This window comes from Pseudorca crassidens, chromosome 10, assembly GCF_039906515.1.
Source record: "Pseudorca crassidens isolate mPseCra1 chromosome 10, mPseCra1.hap1, whole genome shotgun sequence".
Taxonomy (NCBI): domain Eukaryota; kingdom Metazoa; phylum Chordata; class Mammalia; order Artiodactyla; family Delphinidae; genus Pseudorca; species Pseudorca crassidens.
Window position 1 is genome coordinate 58,864,013 of NC_090305.1, and position 14,435 is coordinate 58,878,447.

The 14,435-nt window shown below is 41.0% G+C and overlaps 1 protein-coding gene across 4 annotated transcripts in view; it reads left to right on the forward strand.

Annotated features, from left to right (window-relative positions):
• OXSR1 (oxidative stress responsive kinase 1) overlaps positions 1-14,435 on the forward strand; it is a 101,669-nt gene that overhangs the window by 40,734 nt on the left and 46,500 nt on the right. For all 4 annotated transcript variants that reach the window (XM_067753803.1, XM_067753804.1, XM_067753805.1 and 1 more), the window contains one exon: positions 530-671. In XM_067753803.1, the coding sequence (XP_067609904.1) occupies positions 530-671 (142 nt within the window). The remainder of the gene's footprint in view (positions 1-529; positions 672-14,435) is intronic.

Sequence of the window (14,435 nt, forward strand, 5' to 3'; positions counted from 1 at the left end):
GGGAAGCAGCCACATAGCACAGGGAGATCAGCTCGGTGCTTTGTGACCACCTAGAGGGGTGGGATAGGGAGGGTGGGAGGGAGGGAGATGCAAGAGGGAAGAGATATGGGAACATATGTATATGTATAACTGATTCACTTTGTTTTAAAGCAGAAACTAACACACCATTGTAAAGCAATTATACTCCAATAAAGATGTTAAAAAAAATAAAATAAAATGAAAAAATATATATACAGAAAAGGGAAAAAAATCCTCTATTACCTTTTTCAGATTCTCATTAGAAGTCTAAAAAAGATGCTGGTGTAACACTACTATTTGGATATTAGCAGGCTGCTTTCTGTTCTAGAGTGGAATCGAGAATAAATTATTACTTTAAACTTCTGTATATCCTTATATTTACTATTTTTTCCTTTCTTTCCTACACAGCTAAGTTTATGAAAAGGTTTACATGTGTTTTGATTTAAAAATGGCTCTGAATTATATTGAATGAGTTAAAAAAATCATGGAAAACTGTGTTTTCTCTTTTCAGGTTCTGTTCTGGATATTATTAAGCACATTGTGGCAAAGGGGGAACATAAAAGTGGAGTCCTAGATGAAGCTACCATTGCTACAATACTCAGAGAAGTGCTGGAGGGGTTGGAATACTTGCATAAAAATGGACAGATTCACAGGTATGTAGAAGACAACAGTCTTCTCTTTTGGATAAGTGCAGTGATAGTTGTGCTGTATCATTTCATGGAGGCTATTCCCCATTCTTTTGCACAGTTAATCATAATCTCTGAGGGTTAGCAGGGTTCTTTGTATTACTAGTTCCAGTACATAGTGGTTACACAGCTAGTAAGCATTTAAAAGTAACAAGTACTTTAGTCAAATTGGAAACTCCAGAAACAGGAGAAATTTCTAATTTCCTATGGGAGTCAATCATTGCAATCACTGATAACATTTTGGAATATTCTTTTCCAGTTTCTTTTATATGCTAACAGATATTTAAAACAAAACTATGTATAATTTTGTCTGTTTCTTTTTTGTTTCCTTTATGTTATATCTTGACTATTTTCTCAAATTATTAAAAGCTTTTATAAAATCACTTTTTAAAATTAAAAATTATTATTATTTTTTTTAAATAAAATGACATTTGAAAACCTGTGTAACATTTTGAAGTATTTCTGGCTAATTATATCTATTCAGTCCCTGCGTACAGATAACAATTGTTACCTGTAGAAATGGTGGTAGATTCTGTGTTAGTACAAATTTGTTTAGTCCCTGGATTTGGTTTTCCTTCATTTGAAGATATATTTATTTCCCCATTATTTCTGAAGGAAAGTTTCCCTGGGTATAACAATTTGTAGTTGACAGTTCTTTTCTTTCAGCACCTGAAAGATGCTGTGGTACTTAATTGGGGCCTTCATGGTTTCAGATGAGAAATCTGTCATGTGAATTGGTGTTCTTAGGCAATATGTTGCTTTTCTCTGGCTACTTTCAAGGATGTTTCTTCGTGGGACTTCCCTGGAGGTCCAGTGGTTAAGACTCTGTACTCTCAATGCAGGGGACACAGGTTCAATCCCTGGTTGGGGAACTAAGATCCCATATGTCACATGGCGTAGCCAAAAAAAAAAAAAGATTGTTTCTTTTTTTTTTTTAGAAAAATGATTTATTTATTTAGGCTGCACTGGGTCTTAGTTGCCGCATGCAGAATGTTTTTAGTTATGGCATGCAGACCCTTAGTTGCAGTATGCGGGCTTCTTAGTTGTGGCGTGCAAACTCCTAGTTGCAGCATGCATGCGGGATCTAGTTCCCAGACCAGGGATCGAACCCGGGCCTTCTGCATTGGGAGCTCAGGGTCTTAGCCACTGGACCACCAGATAAGTCCCAAAGTTTGGTTTTGACAAGTTTAATTATGATATGTCTTAGTGTGGATTTCTTCACGTCTATCCTGTTTGGGGTTCCTAACCTTCTCGAATCTATAAGTTTTTGTCTTCACCAGTTTTGGGACGTTTTCAGCCATTATTTCTTTGAATACCTTTGCAAGCTATTTTCCCTCATCTTCTTCTGGGACTCTAATGATGGAAATGTTAGATCTTTTGTTATTGTACCATATTGTACCATAATCCCTGAGGTTCAGTTTTCAGCCTATTTTTACTCTGTTCAGATGGAGTAAATTTTCTTGATTTGTTTTCAGGTTTGCTGATTCTATCCTCTATCCTCTCCATTCTACTCTGGAACCCATTTCTTGAGCTTTTTATTTCAGTTAGTGTAGGTTTTCAGTTATATAATTTTTATTTGGTTCTTTTTTATAGCTTTTTTTTTTTTTGGCTGATATTTTCTGTTTTTCATTTGTTTTGAGAATTCCAAATTGTATGTTAGAAGCATTTTCATGATGGCTGCTTTAAAATTCTTGTCAAATAATTCCAAAACCTGATTCATCTTTGTGTTGACATCATTTTTTTTTTTTTTTTTTTTTTTTTTTTTTGCGGTACGCGGGCCTCTCACTGTTGTGGCCTCTCCCGTTGCGGAGCAACAGTCTCCGGACGTGCAGGCTCAGCGGCCATGGCTCACGGGCGCAGCCGCTCCGCGGCATGTGGAATCTTCCTGGATCGGGGCACGAACCCGTGTCCCCTGCATCGGCAGGTGGACTCGCAACCACTGCACCACCAGGGAAGCCCATGTTGACATCATTTAGTTGTCTTTTCTTTTTGAAGTTTTTCCTGGTTCTTGGTATGTTGAATGATTTTTTTAAAAAATTTTATCATGGATGTTTTGGATGTTATGTTAGGAGACTCTTGATCCTATTAAAATAATAATATAGTGATATAATATATTTTAGCAGGCAATTGCCCTGATTTTTTAGAGCCCTTGCAGTGTTGTTCTGGTTTGTTTTGTTCCTGTGGCACTGCTGGGGCTCTCTTCTCGATCCCTGCTGATGCCACCCATTGGAGTAGAGTGCCCTTCCCCAGGCCTGGTGCTGCTAGGTGGAAGGTGGGAGATAGTGGCTGTGCCTGTGGGTCTGTGAGCACTTCTTGGGCTCACCTTGTGGGCCAGGCCACCTGGCCGCAATTGGGCTCCCACTTATTCTGTGGTATTGCCTGTGGACATGAAAGGCACTTTTCTGGGCCACCTTTTGCTACTGAGTGGGGAGTTGGGAGACACTGGGTCTGGGTCATCCTTTGCCACTGTGTAGAGCAGCGATTCCCAAACTTTTTAGCACCAGGGACTGGTTTCATGGAAGACAATTTTTCCACACACTGGGGTGGGGGTGGGGGAATGGTTTAGAACAGGCCACGGCCCAGTAACGGTCTGCGACCCTAGGGAATGGGGACCCCTGGTGTAGAGGACCAAGAGGTGCCAGACCTGGGTCACTTTCTGCTGCTGGGTGGAAGAATGGGAGATACTGGCTGGGCCTATCGGTAGTGCTGGTGTAGGCAGCATGGGCCTACCTGCTGCACTAGATGTGGATTGGGCAATGGAGTTTCCTGTCTGGTCTTCATTGGCACCTCTGGTTCTGGCCTAGTCGGTCAGCCTTCCATTCCAGCTATGTAGTCGGGGATGGAGTCCCTGCTAGGTCTGAGCTGTGCTGCCCCTTTCCTGATCCTTTGGCCACAGAGAGCAGGCTTAGAACTTCTTCTTTTTTTTTTTTTTTGGTCTATGCCTATTGACAGTTCTGGGTTGCAAGACTATAATACCCAGTCCAGGATATATGAGATTGAAAGGAAACTCAGGGAAGTGGTACAGTGCTATGTGAAAGTGGACTTGGATTAGTTGTAAATGTGTGGAGCAAACTCCAGGGCAACCACTAAAAAAGGGGAAAAAAAAGAATACGCTAAGAGAGGAAAGAAAAATCGAATCATATAAAATGCTCAATTAAAACCAAAGAAAGCGGAAAAAGAATGGAAGAACACAACAAGATATAACATTTAAAATCACCTACTTTTAACGAACTACAAAAATAAGAACAGACGGAGCCCAGAGTTAGCAGAAGGAAGTTAAATAAAAACATTACAGTGGAAATATGTGAAATACAGACTAAAAATACAGTTGAAAAGATCAATGAAACCAGTTTTTAAGAACTGGTTTCTTAAAAAGATAAATAGACAAATCGTTAGCTAGACTCACCAAGAGAAAAAGAGAGAGGACTCAAATAAATTAAATTCTGAAATGAAAGAGGAGACATTACAGCTGATACCACAGAAGTATAAGGGATCATAAGAGACTGCTATGAACAATTATATGCCAACAAATTATACAACCTAGAAGAAATGGATAAATTCCTAGAAACATACAATCTACCAAGACTGAATCATGAAGAAATAGAAAATCTAAATGGACCAATTACTACTAAGGAGATCAATTCAATAATCAAAAACCTCCCAACAAAAATCCAGGACTGATGGCTTCACTGGTGAATTTTACTAAATATTTAAAGAGGAACTTATAATAATCCTTCTCAAACTCTTCCAAAAACTAGAAGAGGAGGAAACATTACAAACTCATTTTGCAAGGCCAGCATTACCCTGATACTAAAGCCAGACAAGGACACTACAAGAAAAGAAAATTACAGGCCAATATCCTTGATAAACATATATGCAGAGATCTTCAACAAAATGTTAGCAAACAAAATTCAACAGTATGTTAAGAGGATCATACAGCATGATTAAGTGGGATTTATTCCAGGGATGCAAGCGTGGTCCAACATCTGCAAATCAATCACTATGATACACAACCTTAACAAAATGAACCATAAAATCATGGTCATCTCAATAAATGCAGAAAAAGCTTTTTGACAAAATTCAACATCCTTTCATAATGAAAACTTTTGACAAACTGGGTATAGAGGGAATAACATAATAAAGGCCATTTATGATAAGTCCACAACAAACATCATACAAAAAAATGATACTGACCTCTATCTTATACCATACAGAGGAATCAACTCAAAATGGATTAAAGACATGAACTTAGGACCTGAAAGTATAAAAACTCCTAGAAGAGGGCTTCCCTGCTGGCTCAGTGGTTGAGAGTCCGCCTGCCGATGCAGGGGACATGGGTTCGTGCCTTGGTCCGGGAAGATCCCACATGCCGCGGAGTGGCTGGGCCCGTGAGCCATGGCCGCTGAGCCTGCGCGTCCGGAGCCTGTGCTCCGCAACGGGAGAGGCCACAACAGTGAGAGGCCTGCGTACCAAAAAAAAAAAAAAAAGACTCCTAGAAGAAAACATATCCTTGAAATTGGTCTTGGCAATGATTTTTTGGATTTGACACCAATCGCAAAGGCAACAAAAGCAAAAACTTTAAAAATTAGACCACATCAAACTAAAAAGCTTCTGCACAGCAAAGGAAATCATCAAAAAAGTAAAAAGGCAACCTACTAAATAGGAGTAAATATTCGCAAACCACATGTCTGATAAGGGGATAACATCCCCAAAATAGGAGGAACTCATACAACTCAGAGGCAAAAAAATAAAAACAACCCAATTAAAAAAATGGGAAAAGGACCTGAATAGACATTTTTCCAAGGAACACATATAAGTAGCCAACAGATACATGTGAAAAAGGTGATCAACATCACTAACCATTGGGGAAATGCAAATCAAAACGACAATGAAATATCATCTCACACCTGTTAGGATGTCTGTTATCAAAAAAACAAGATATCAGGCAATTCCCTGGTGGTCAAGTGGTTAGGACTCCATGCTTTCACTGCCAAGGGCCAGGGTTCAGTCTCTGGCCAGGGAACTAAAATCGCACAAGCCGTGTGGTGCAGCCAAAAAACAAAACAAAACAAAACAAAAAGACAAGATATCAGATGCTGGCAAGGATATGGAGAAAGGGAACCCTTGTGTACTGATGTTGGGAGTGTAAACTGGTACAGCCACTGTGGAAACAGTATGGAGGTTCCTCAAGAAATTAAAAATAGAATTACAGGGAGACTTCCCTGGCGGTCCAGTGGTTAAGACTCCGCACTTCCAATGCAGGGGGCACAGGTTTGATCCCTGGTCTGGCAGCTAGGATCCCACAAGCTGTGTGGCGCAGCCAAAAAAAAAGAATTACAATAAGATCCAGAAATCGCATTGCTGGGTATATGTCCAAAAGAAATGAAGTCATTATCTCAAAGAGATATCTGTACTCCCGTGTTCAGCATTATTCACAATAGCCAAGATATGGAAACAACCTTAGTGTGTGTCATGGATGAATGGATAAAGAAATTGTGATACACACACACACACACACACACACACATATACAATGGACTTTATTCATCCATGAAAAGGAGGAAGTCCTGTCATTTGTGACAACATGGATGAACTTGGAGGGCATGTTATGCTAAGTGAATTAAGCCAGACAGAGAAAGACAGATACTGCATGGTATCACTTAATATGTGGGATCTTAAAACACACACACACACACACACACACACACACACAGTTAAATTCCTTGAAATAGTAGAAAAGTGGTTGCCAGGGGCTGAGTGGGTGAGGGAAACAGGGAGAGGTTGGTGAAAGTACAAACTTTCAGTTATAAGATGAATAAGGTCTGAGAATTTCATGTATATCATGTTGACTATAGTGGATAACACTGTATCATATTATTGCAGTTTGCTAAGAGAGTAGGATTTAAATGTTCTCAAAAAAAAAAGTAAATATGTGAGGTGATAAATGTGTTAATTAACTCTATGGAGTTAATCCTTTCCCAGTGTATATGTGTACCAAACCATCACATTGTACACTTTAAATATCTTACAACTTTATTTATATCTTACAAATTTATTTATCTTACAATATATCTTATTTATTTATATCTTACAATTTTATACCTCAGTTAAAAAAAAATCACCTACTTAACCCTAATCCATCAGGAAACAGACAAGCAAAGGCCCAGAAAAGTAACAGATCAAAGATCAGACGACTACCAATTTGTAAAACTGAGGTTTTAAGGAGTAATCAGAATATGGAGGAAAAAAACAAGGTATTCCCTCCCCCTACACACAAACTTTTGATTAGATTACCCTGAGAGTAGAAGCATTTTAAAGAAAATCAACATATAGTAAGTGAAATCACTCATCTATAAAAGCATCTCATTCTAGGAAAAATGAATAATTCTTTCCAGCTGTTTAAGTTTTTCCACCTGCTTAAGTCTTACAAAGGAAACAAACTTTTTTTTAAAATTAATTAATTTTTATTTTTGGCTGTGTTGGGTCTTCCTTGCTGCGCACGGGCTTTCTCTAGTTGCAGTGAGCTGGAGCTACTCTTTGTTGCGGCACGTGGGCTTCTCATTGCAGTGGCTTCTTTTTATTTTTAAGTTAATTTATTTTATTTATTTTAGTTTTGGCTGCATTGGGTCTTCTTTGCTGTGCGCGGGCTTTTCTCTGGTTGCAGTGAGCTGGAGCTACTCTTTGTTGCGGTGCACGGGCTCTAGGCACGCAGGCTTCAGTAGTTCTGGCACAGGGGCTCAGTAGTTGTGGCTTGCAGGCTCTAGAGTGCAGGCTCAGTAGCTCAGTAGTTGTGGTGCATGGGCTTAGTTGCTCTGCGGCATGTGGGATCTTCCCAGACCAGGGCTCAAACCCGTGTCCCCTGCATTGGCAGGCGGATTCTTAACCGCTGTGCCACCAGGGAGTGGTAGCTTCTCTTGTGGAGCATGGGCTCCAGATGTGCAGGCTTCAGTAGTTGTGGCACGCGGGCTCAGTAGTTGTGGCTCGCGGGCTCTAGAGCACAGGCTCAGTAGTTGTGAGGGCTCAAACCCGTGTCTCCTGCATTAGCAGGTGGATTCTTCACCACTGTGCCACCAGGGAAACCCCAAACTTTCTTTTTATGAGGATAAAAGAGAGTAATTGATTCTAAGGAATAACATGTAAACTAGAAATCTTGGAAACACTGAAAGTATATTCTTAAGACAATAGTATTTTTCATCTAAAATTGTACCTAATCAGTTGTTTTGTACCTAGTTAAAATAATGTGTTAACAAATGACTGAAAAGGGAACATGACCAAAGAGTAAATGTTTAGGAATTTATTTCCCACACTGTCAAGGGAAAAGGTGCCCTGAAAAACAGGATTCCTGTCCTCTGAATGGTGATAACCCTGTGTATACATACCTTGATACTAGCAATGAACATAATTCAGTTAATACCTCAGTTCTGATTCCATGTTCATCAAGTAATCTTCTAGAAAGACATATGCTATAGACTGCTAATTGGCCCCTAATATGTCTCCCCTTGTTTTAGAATTAAAAGAAAAAAACATTTTTTACTGGGCACATGAACATCCAGAGGAAAGGCAGCATTTCATAGCCTCCCATGCAGGCCAGATTTGACTGTGTGATTTAGTTTCTAGCCACTGTGATGAAAACAATAGTGTTCCCTTAACAGGTTTTATCAGTCGCAGCACCACTGACTTTTGGGCTGGGCAATTCTTTGTTTCAGGGGCTATCCTGTGCGTTATAGAACGGATCTAGCAGCATATCCGGCTTCTACCTATTACACGCCAGTAGCACACACATACACACCGCCCCCAGTGCCCATTGAGACAACCTAAAATATCTCTAGACATTGCCAAATACGCTGAGAACCACTGCTCACAGAAAGTGGCATAACCTCTTTATGCCCTTTCCTTCCTTCCATTGAAATGTGGATGTGGTAGTAAGGCATCTTGGACTGTGCAGCAAGAACTTAGAGATGGTAGAGCAATAAAATATGAGGAACCTGAATCACCAACTCTGTGGAGTTACCATGCTGAACTGATGTCACTCATGCCCAGACTGTCGTGTGAGAGGAAAAAAAAATTATTTTACCACCATATAGATCATCAGTGATTGACAGACTCTGGCCCACAGGATGAATGCAGCCTGATGCCTGTTTTTTGTTTGTTTTTTTGTTTGGGTTTCTTTTTTAAAACACAGCCATGCACATTTTAGCACTACAGAGAAAAAGTAGTGGTGACAGATATCATCTGCCCCACAAACCCTATTTACTATCTGGCCCTTTAAGAAAATGTTGACCCCTGGTGTAGATAATAATGACAGCTAGCATTCACTGCAACTTGTGTGCTAAATACTTTTTTCTTTTTTTAAGTATTTATTATTTGGCTGCACTGGGCCTTAGTTGCGGCATGTGAACTCTTAGTTGCAGCATATGGAGTCTAGTTCCCTGACCAGAGATCGAACCCGGGCCCCCTGCATTGAGAGCATGGAGTCTTAGACACTGGACTGCCAGGGAAGTCCCTAAATACTTTTCTAAGTGTATTTTCTACCTTAACCTGATTTAATCTTCACAATTATTTTATGAGTTGGTACTATTTTTTTTAATTAATTAATTAATTTTTGGCTGCATTGGGTCTTCATTGCTACGCATGGGCTTTTTCTCTAGTTGCGGTGAGCAAGGCCTACTCTTTGCTGCCGTGCGCCTACTTCTTACTGTGGTGGCTCCTCTTTGTGTGGACCACAGGTTCTAGGCACGTGGGCTTCAGTAGTTGTGGCACACAGGCTCAGTAGTTGTGGCTCATGGGCTCTAGAGCACAGGCTCAGTAGCTGTGGCACACGGGCTTAGTTGCTCCGCGGCACGTGGGATCCTCCTGGACCAGAGCTCAAACCCATGTCCCCTGCATTGGCAGGTGGATTCTTAACCACTGCGCCACCAGGGAAGCCCCTGGTACTATTATTATTCCTACTTTACAGATGACGAAACCAAGGCAAAGAGAGTTAAGTAACTTGCCAAAGGTCACCCAGCTAGTGACAGAGCTGGGATCTGAATGTAGCAGTCTACTTCCAAAGTCTTCTAGGAAATATTGTGCTAATCAGTGATGCTGGGCATACATATCATGCTGGGTTTAAATATCAATTATAGTTTTTAGTTACTAACTCAATAGAATTTAGATCTGCCACTGAATTATTCTTCTTTAAATATGCAATTGTTGTCTTATTTAATATATCGTATCTCTATTTTTAAAAGTCAAAGTCCTCCCTTCAGAACATGGATAGAAGTATATTCTTTTCCCTAAACCTTTACATACTCAGACTTATATAGTCAATGGTAAAAGTAACCCAAAATACACACTGAAATACACGTTAAGTCCACTGTTTTTTTTTCTTTTTCTTTTTTGCGGTACGCGGGCCTCTCACTGTTGTGGCCTCTCCCGTGGCGGAGCACAGGCTCCGGACGCGCAGGCTCAGCAGCCATGGCTCACGGGCCTAGCCGCTCTGCGGCATGTGGGATCTTCCCGGACCGGGGCACGAACCCGTGTCCCCTGCATTGGCAGGCGGACTCTCAACCACTGCGCCACCAGGGAAGCCCCACTGTCTTTTTTAGAAAGCAATCAAATTGACTTACATCAAGTTCAGGCACAAATTCAATCTGTGCTCAATTGTGTATGACTGTAACATCTACTTTGTTAAATCTGTCAGCTCTCATTTAGCTAAATGAGTAAAAGGGACAAAAAAATATTGAAAGAAATAGTGACCTAAAACTTCCAAATTTGAGGAAAAACATTAATCTACAAATTTAAGAAGCTTAACAAACCACAGTTAAGATAAATAACAGGGCTTCCCTGGTGGCGCAGTGGTTGAGAGTCCGCCTGCCGATGCAGGGCACACGGGTTCGTGCCCAGGTCCGGGAAGATCCCACATGCCGCGGAGTGGCTGGGCCCGTGAACCATGGCCGCTGAGCCTGCGCGTCCGGAGCCTGTGCTCCGCAACGGGAGAGGCCACAACAGAGAGAGGCCCGTGTACCGCAAAAAAAAAAAAAAAAAAAAGATAAATAACAAAGAGATCTATACCTAGACACATCATAGTCACACTATTGAAACCTAAACACAAAGAATATCTTGAAGGCAGCAAGAGAAAAACAACTTATCATGTAGGGGGAGTGCTGTAGACTGAATGTTTGTGTCCCCTCAGAATTCATATGTTGAAACCTAATCCTCAATGTGGTGGTATTTGTAGGTGGAGCCTTTGGGAGGTACATAGGTCATGAGGGTAGAGCCCACATGAATGGTATTAGTGTCCTTATAAAAGAGACCCCAGAGGGCTTCCCTGGTGGCGCAGTGGTTGAGAGTCCGCCTGCCGATGCAGGGGACACGGGTTCGTGCCCCGGTATGGGAAGATCCCACATGCCACGGAACGGCTTGGCCCGTGAACCATGGCTGCTGACCCTGCGCATCCGGAGCCTGTGCTCCGCAACGGGAGAGGCCACAACAGTGAGAGGCCCGCGTACTGCAAAAAAAAAAAAAAGAGACCCCAGAGAACTCCCTTGCCCCTTCTGCCTTGTGAAGATACAGTGAAAAGGTGGTCACTCATGAACAGGGAAGCAGCTCCTCACCAGGCACCAAATCTGCCCCTGCTTTGATCTTGGACTTTCCAGCCTCCAGAACTGTGAGAAATAAATGTTGGTTGTTTAAGTTGCCCAGTCTGGTATTTTTGTTATAGCAGCCTGAACAGACTAAGACAGAGCATCAGTATGATTAGGAGGAGTTGACTTCACATCAGAACAGTGGAGGCCAGAAGTAGCTGAAGTTAGCCCTACAACACTAATGACCCCTTTGAACTATAGTCCTCTGTGATTGAAAGATATTTTATAGGTACATACAGGTTCAGGATTGTTATCTTCTTGGTAAATTATTCCCTTTTTTTTGTTGTTGTTATATAATGATGCTTTTTATTCCTAGTAATGCTTTTGTATTAAAGACAGTTAGGTCTTATTTTAATATGGCTTTACTGGCTTGCCTTTGGCAAGTATACGTTTCATTGTGGCTCAGTCTTCCCAGGGTCCTAGGTTTATGAGCGGTCTCAGTTCTCTTTCTCAACCTTAAGCTAGCCCAATGCCAGGTATTCTGTTTATGCGTGGATTTTAAAGCCTGAGCTCCCTAGCTATTTGGCGGAGTATCTCTGTTCTGTCTCCCAAGGCTTACTGCTCTGCTCTTAAGTGTCCTTTTCATTTCTGAAGATTTCCTTTTCTTTATTTCATGTTCATTTATGTGGCAGTTTCCCCCCCTAATTAATCCAGCATTTCTTTGTGTTTGGAGAAGGGGAATGGTGTATCTTGGGGCCAAGGCCTGGGTAGTAAGTGATGAAAGTCTCTGCCATGTTGCTGGAATGGAAATTCTCTTACACATAAAATCAGAGAACCTTAATGTTGCCTTCATATTGGAATCACCTGGGAAACTTTAATAAGTACCAGTTCCTGGATCCACTGCCAGAAATTCATTTACCTGGTCTATGATGAGGCCTTGGCATTGGGACTTCTGAAAGTTCCCCAAGAGATCCTAATATGCAGCCAAGGCTAAGAACCCTACTTACACTTTAGCCAAGATGCACTGAGATTTCGACAGGAGAAACATTGGGATAAAGTTGTTTTACTGGGAAACAGAGATGGATGTTTTTAGTAGGTTTTGTTACTTCTCATATCTTTAGAGTCCAATTGTTATTTCAGGTAGATTTGTGTCAGTCTGGTGGATTAGGTCAAATAATTTTATTGTTTCTACTGTGTTTTCTCCTTGACTCCCCAGGCTTTAGAGGTTTTGACTAGGGTGAACAAGTATCTAAATTAGACTTACACTTTTCTCTCTGTATCTACATACCCAAATATTTTTCCCATTTAAAGAGGTTAGCTTTAACAGAAATGGTAGATATTTAGTCAGTTTAAGATGCCTAAATGTAGTGTATTTTCCAGCTTTTGTCTTGATTCATTTCTTCTCTTGGCCTTTTTCATGTTTTCCATAAACTGTGCCTATTGATGAGTCATAAAAATGTAATGGGGGGCTTCCCTGGGTGTACAGTGGTTAAGAATCCACCTGCCAATGCAGGGACATGGGTTCGAGCCCTGGTGGCACAGTGGTTAAGAATCCGCCTGCCAATGCAAGGACACGGGTTTGATCCCTGGTGGCACAGTGGTTAAGAATCCACCTGCCAATGCAGGGACACGGGTTCGATCTGTGCACCACAACTACTGAGCCTGCACTCTAGAGCCCACGAGCCACAACTACTGAGCCCATGTGCCACAACTACTGAAGCCTGTGCGCCTAGAGCCTGTGCTCTGCAACAAGAGAAGCCACCACAATGAGAAGCCCGCTCGCCGCAACTAGAGAAAGCCCGCGCACAGCAATGAAGACCCAATACAGGCAAAAATAAAATAACTAAAAGTAAATAAATTTTTTAAAAAATGTGATGGGGAGAAACTTGTGTTCTGTACTAATGAGAAAGTCAAGTATGTCTATGATATTCCTTTTAATTTTAAAAGGAATCTGTAACTTTGGTGCAATAGTGACTTGTGAGAAATGGCATCAAGCTGTGAAAACAACACTCACTGTTCTTGCTATTTAAGAGTGGTTGGAGGATTTAGCTGTTGGGGCTGTTGGGTTGCTTGATATCCTTTGAGGCAGGTAACAAAGGTTCTTCAGTTAAGGACTATTACATTGATTTCCAGAGATTTAGTTACAGATCTTTTCCTTGAAAGGTCATTTGCCCTGTTGTGTGTGAGGACAGACTGTGGTGTGTTTAATTGTCCAGTGAGCCATTTAGCTTCATGATCTTCCTCTGCTTTTACTCTTGGAAACTGTTCTATATTTTGCACTTTTGGTTTGAAAAGGGAAACATGAATTGATTATCTGGAGAAATGATCAGGAAAAGTAGTCACCCGAAGTGTAGGTTCTACTGAAAATGGATTACTGTTTCTTCACTTAAGACAAAAGCTTAGAAAACATTATTTGAGTGGGTAATGCAAATATAGGCTTAGAAATTCAAATGGTACAAATGGTATATGATAAAAAAACAAGTCTTCACCATACCAAGTGTGCTAAAACATGATGATAACTATGTACCCTTGATATGATGTGATGAAAATGGCACTTGACTTCTGTGGTTTTCCTTCCCAAAACTCATAACAACAGTTTAATCATGAGGAAAACATCATACAAATTCCAATAGAGGGGCATTCTACAAAATGCTGGACCGTTATTCCTCAAAACTGTCAAGGTCATCAAAAACAAGGAAAGTCAAAGATTAACTGTCACAGACAAGAGAAGCCCCTAAGAAGACATGACAACTAAATGGAACATGGTATCCTGGGAAAGAAAAAGGACATTAGGTTAAAACTAAAATATTTGAATAAATTGTAGACCTTAGTTAATAGTAATGCATCAATACTAGTTCATTACTGTGGCAACAGAACCATTTAATGTGTCATGTTAATAATAGGGGAAACTGCGTGACAGGTGTATGGGAACTCCTCTGCACTATCTTCTCAATTTTTATGTAAACCTAAAACTGTTCTAAAAATAATAAAGCATTTTAGGGACTTCCCTGGTGGCGCAGTGGTTAAGAATCATCCTGCCAAGGCAGGGGACACGGGTTCGAGCTCTGGTCCAGGAGGATCCCACATGCCGCAGAGCAACTAAGCCTGTGCACCACAACTGCTGAGCCTGAGCTCTAGAGCCTGCAAGCCACAACTACTTAGCCTG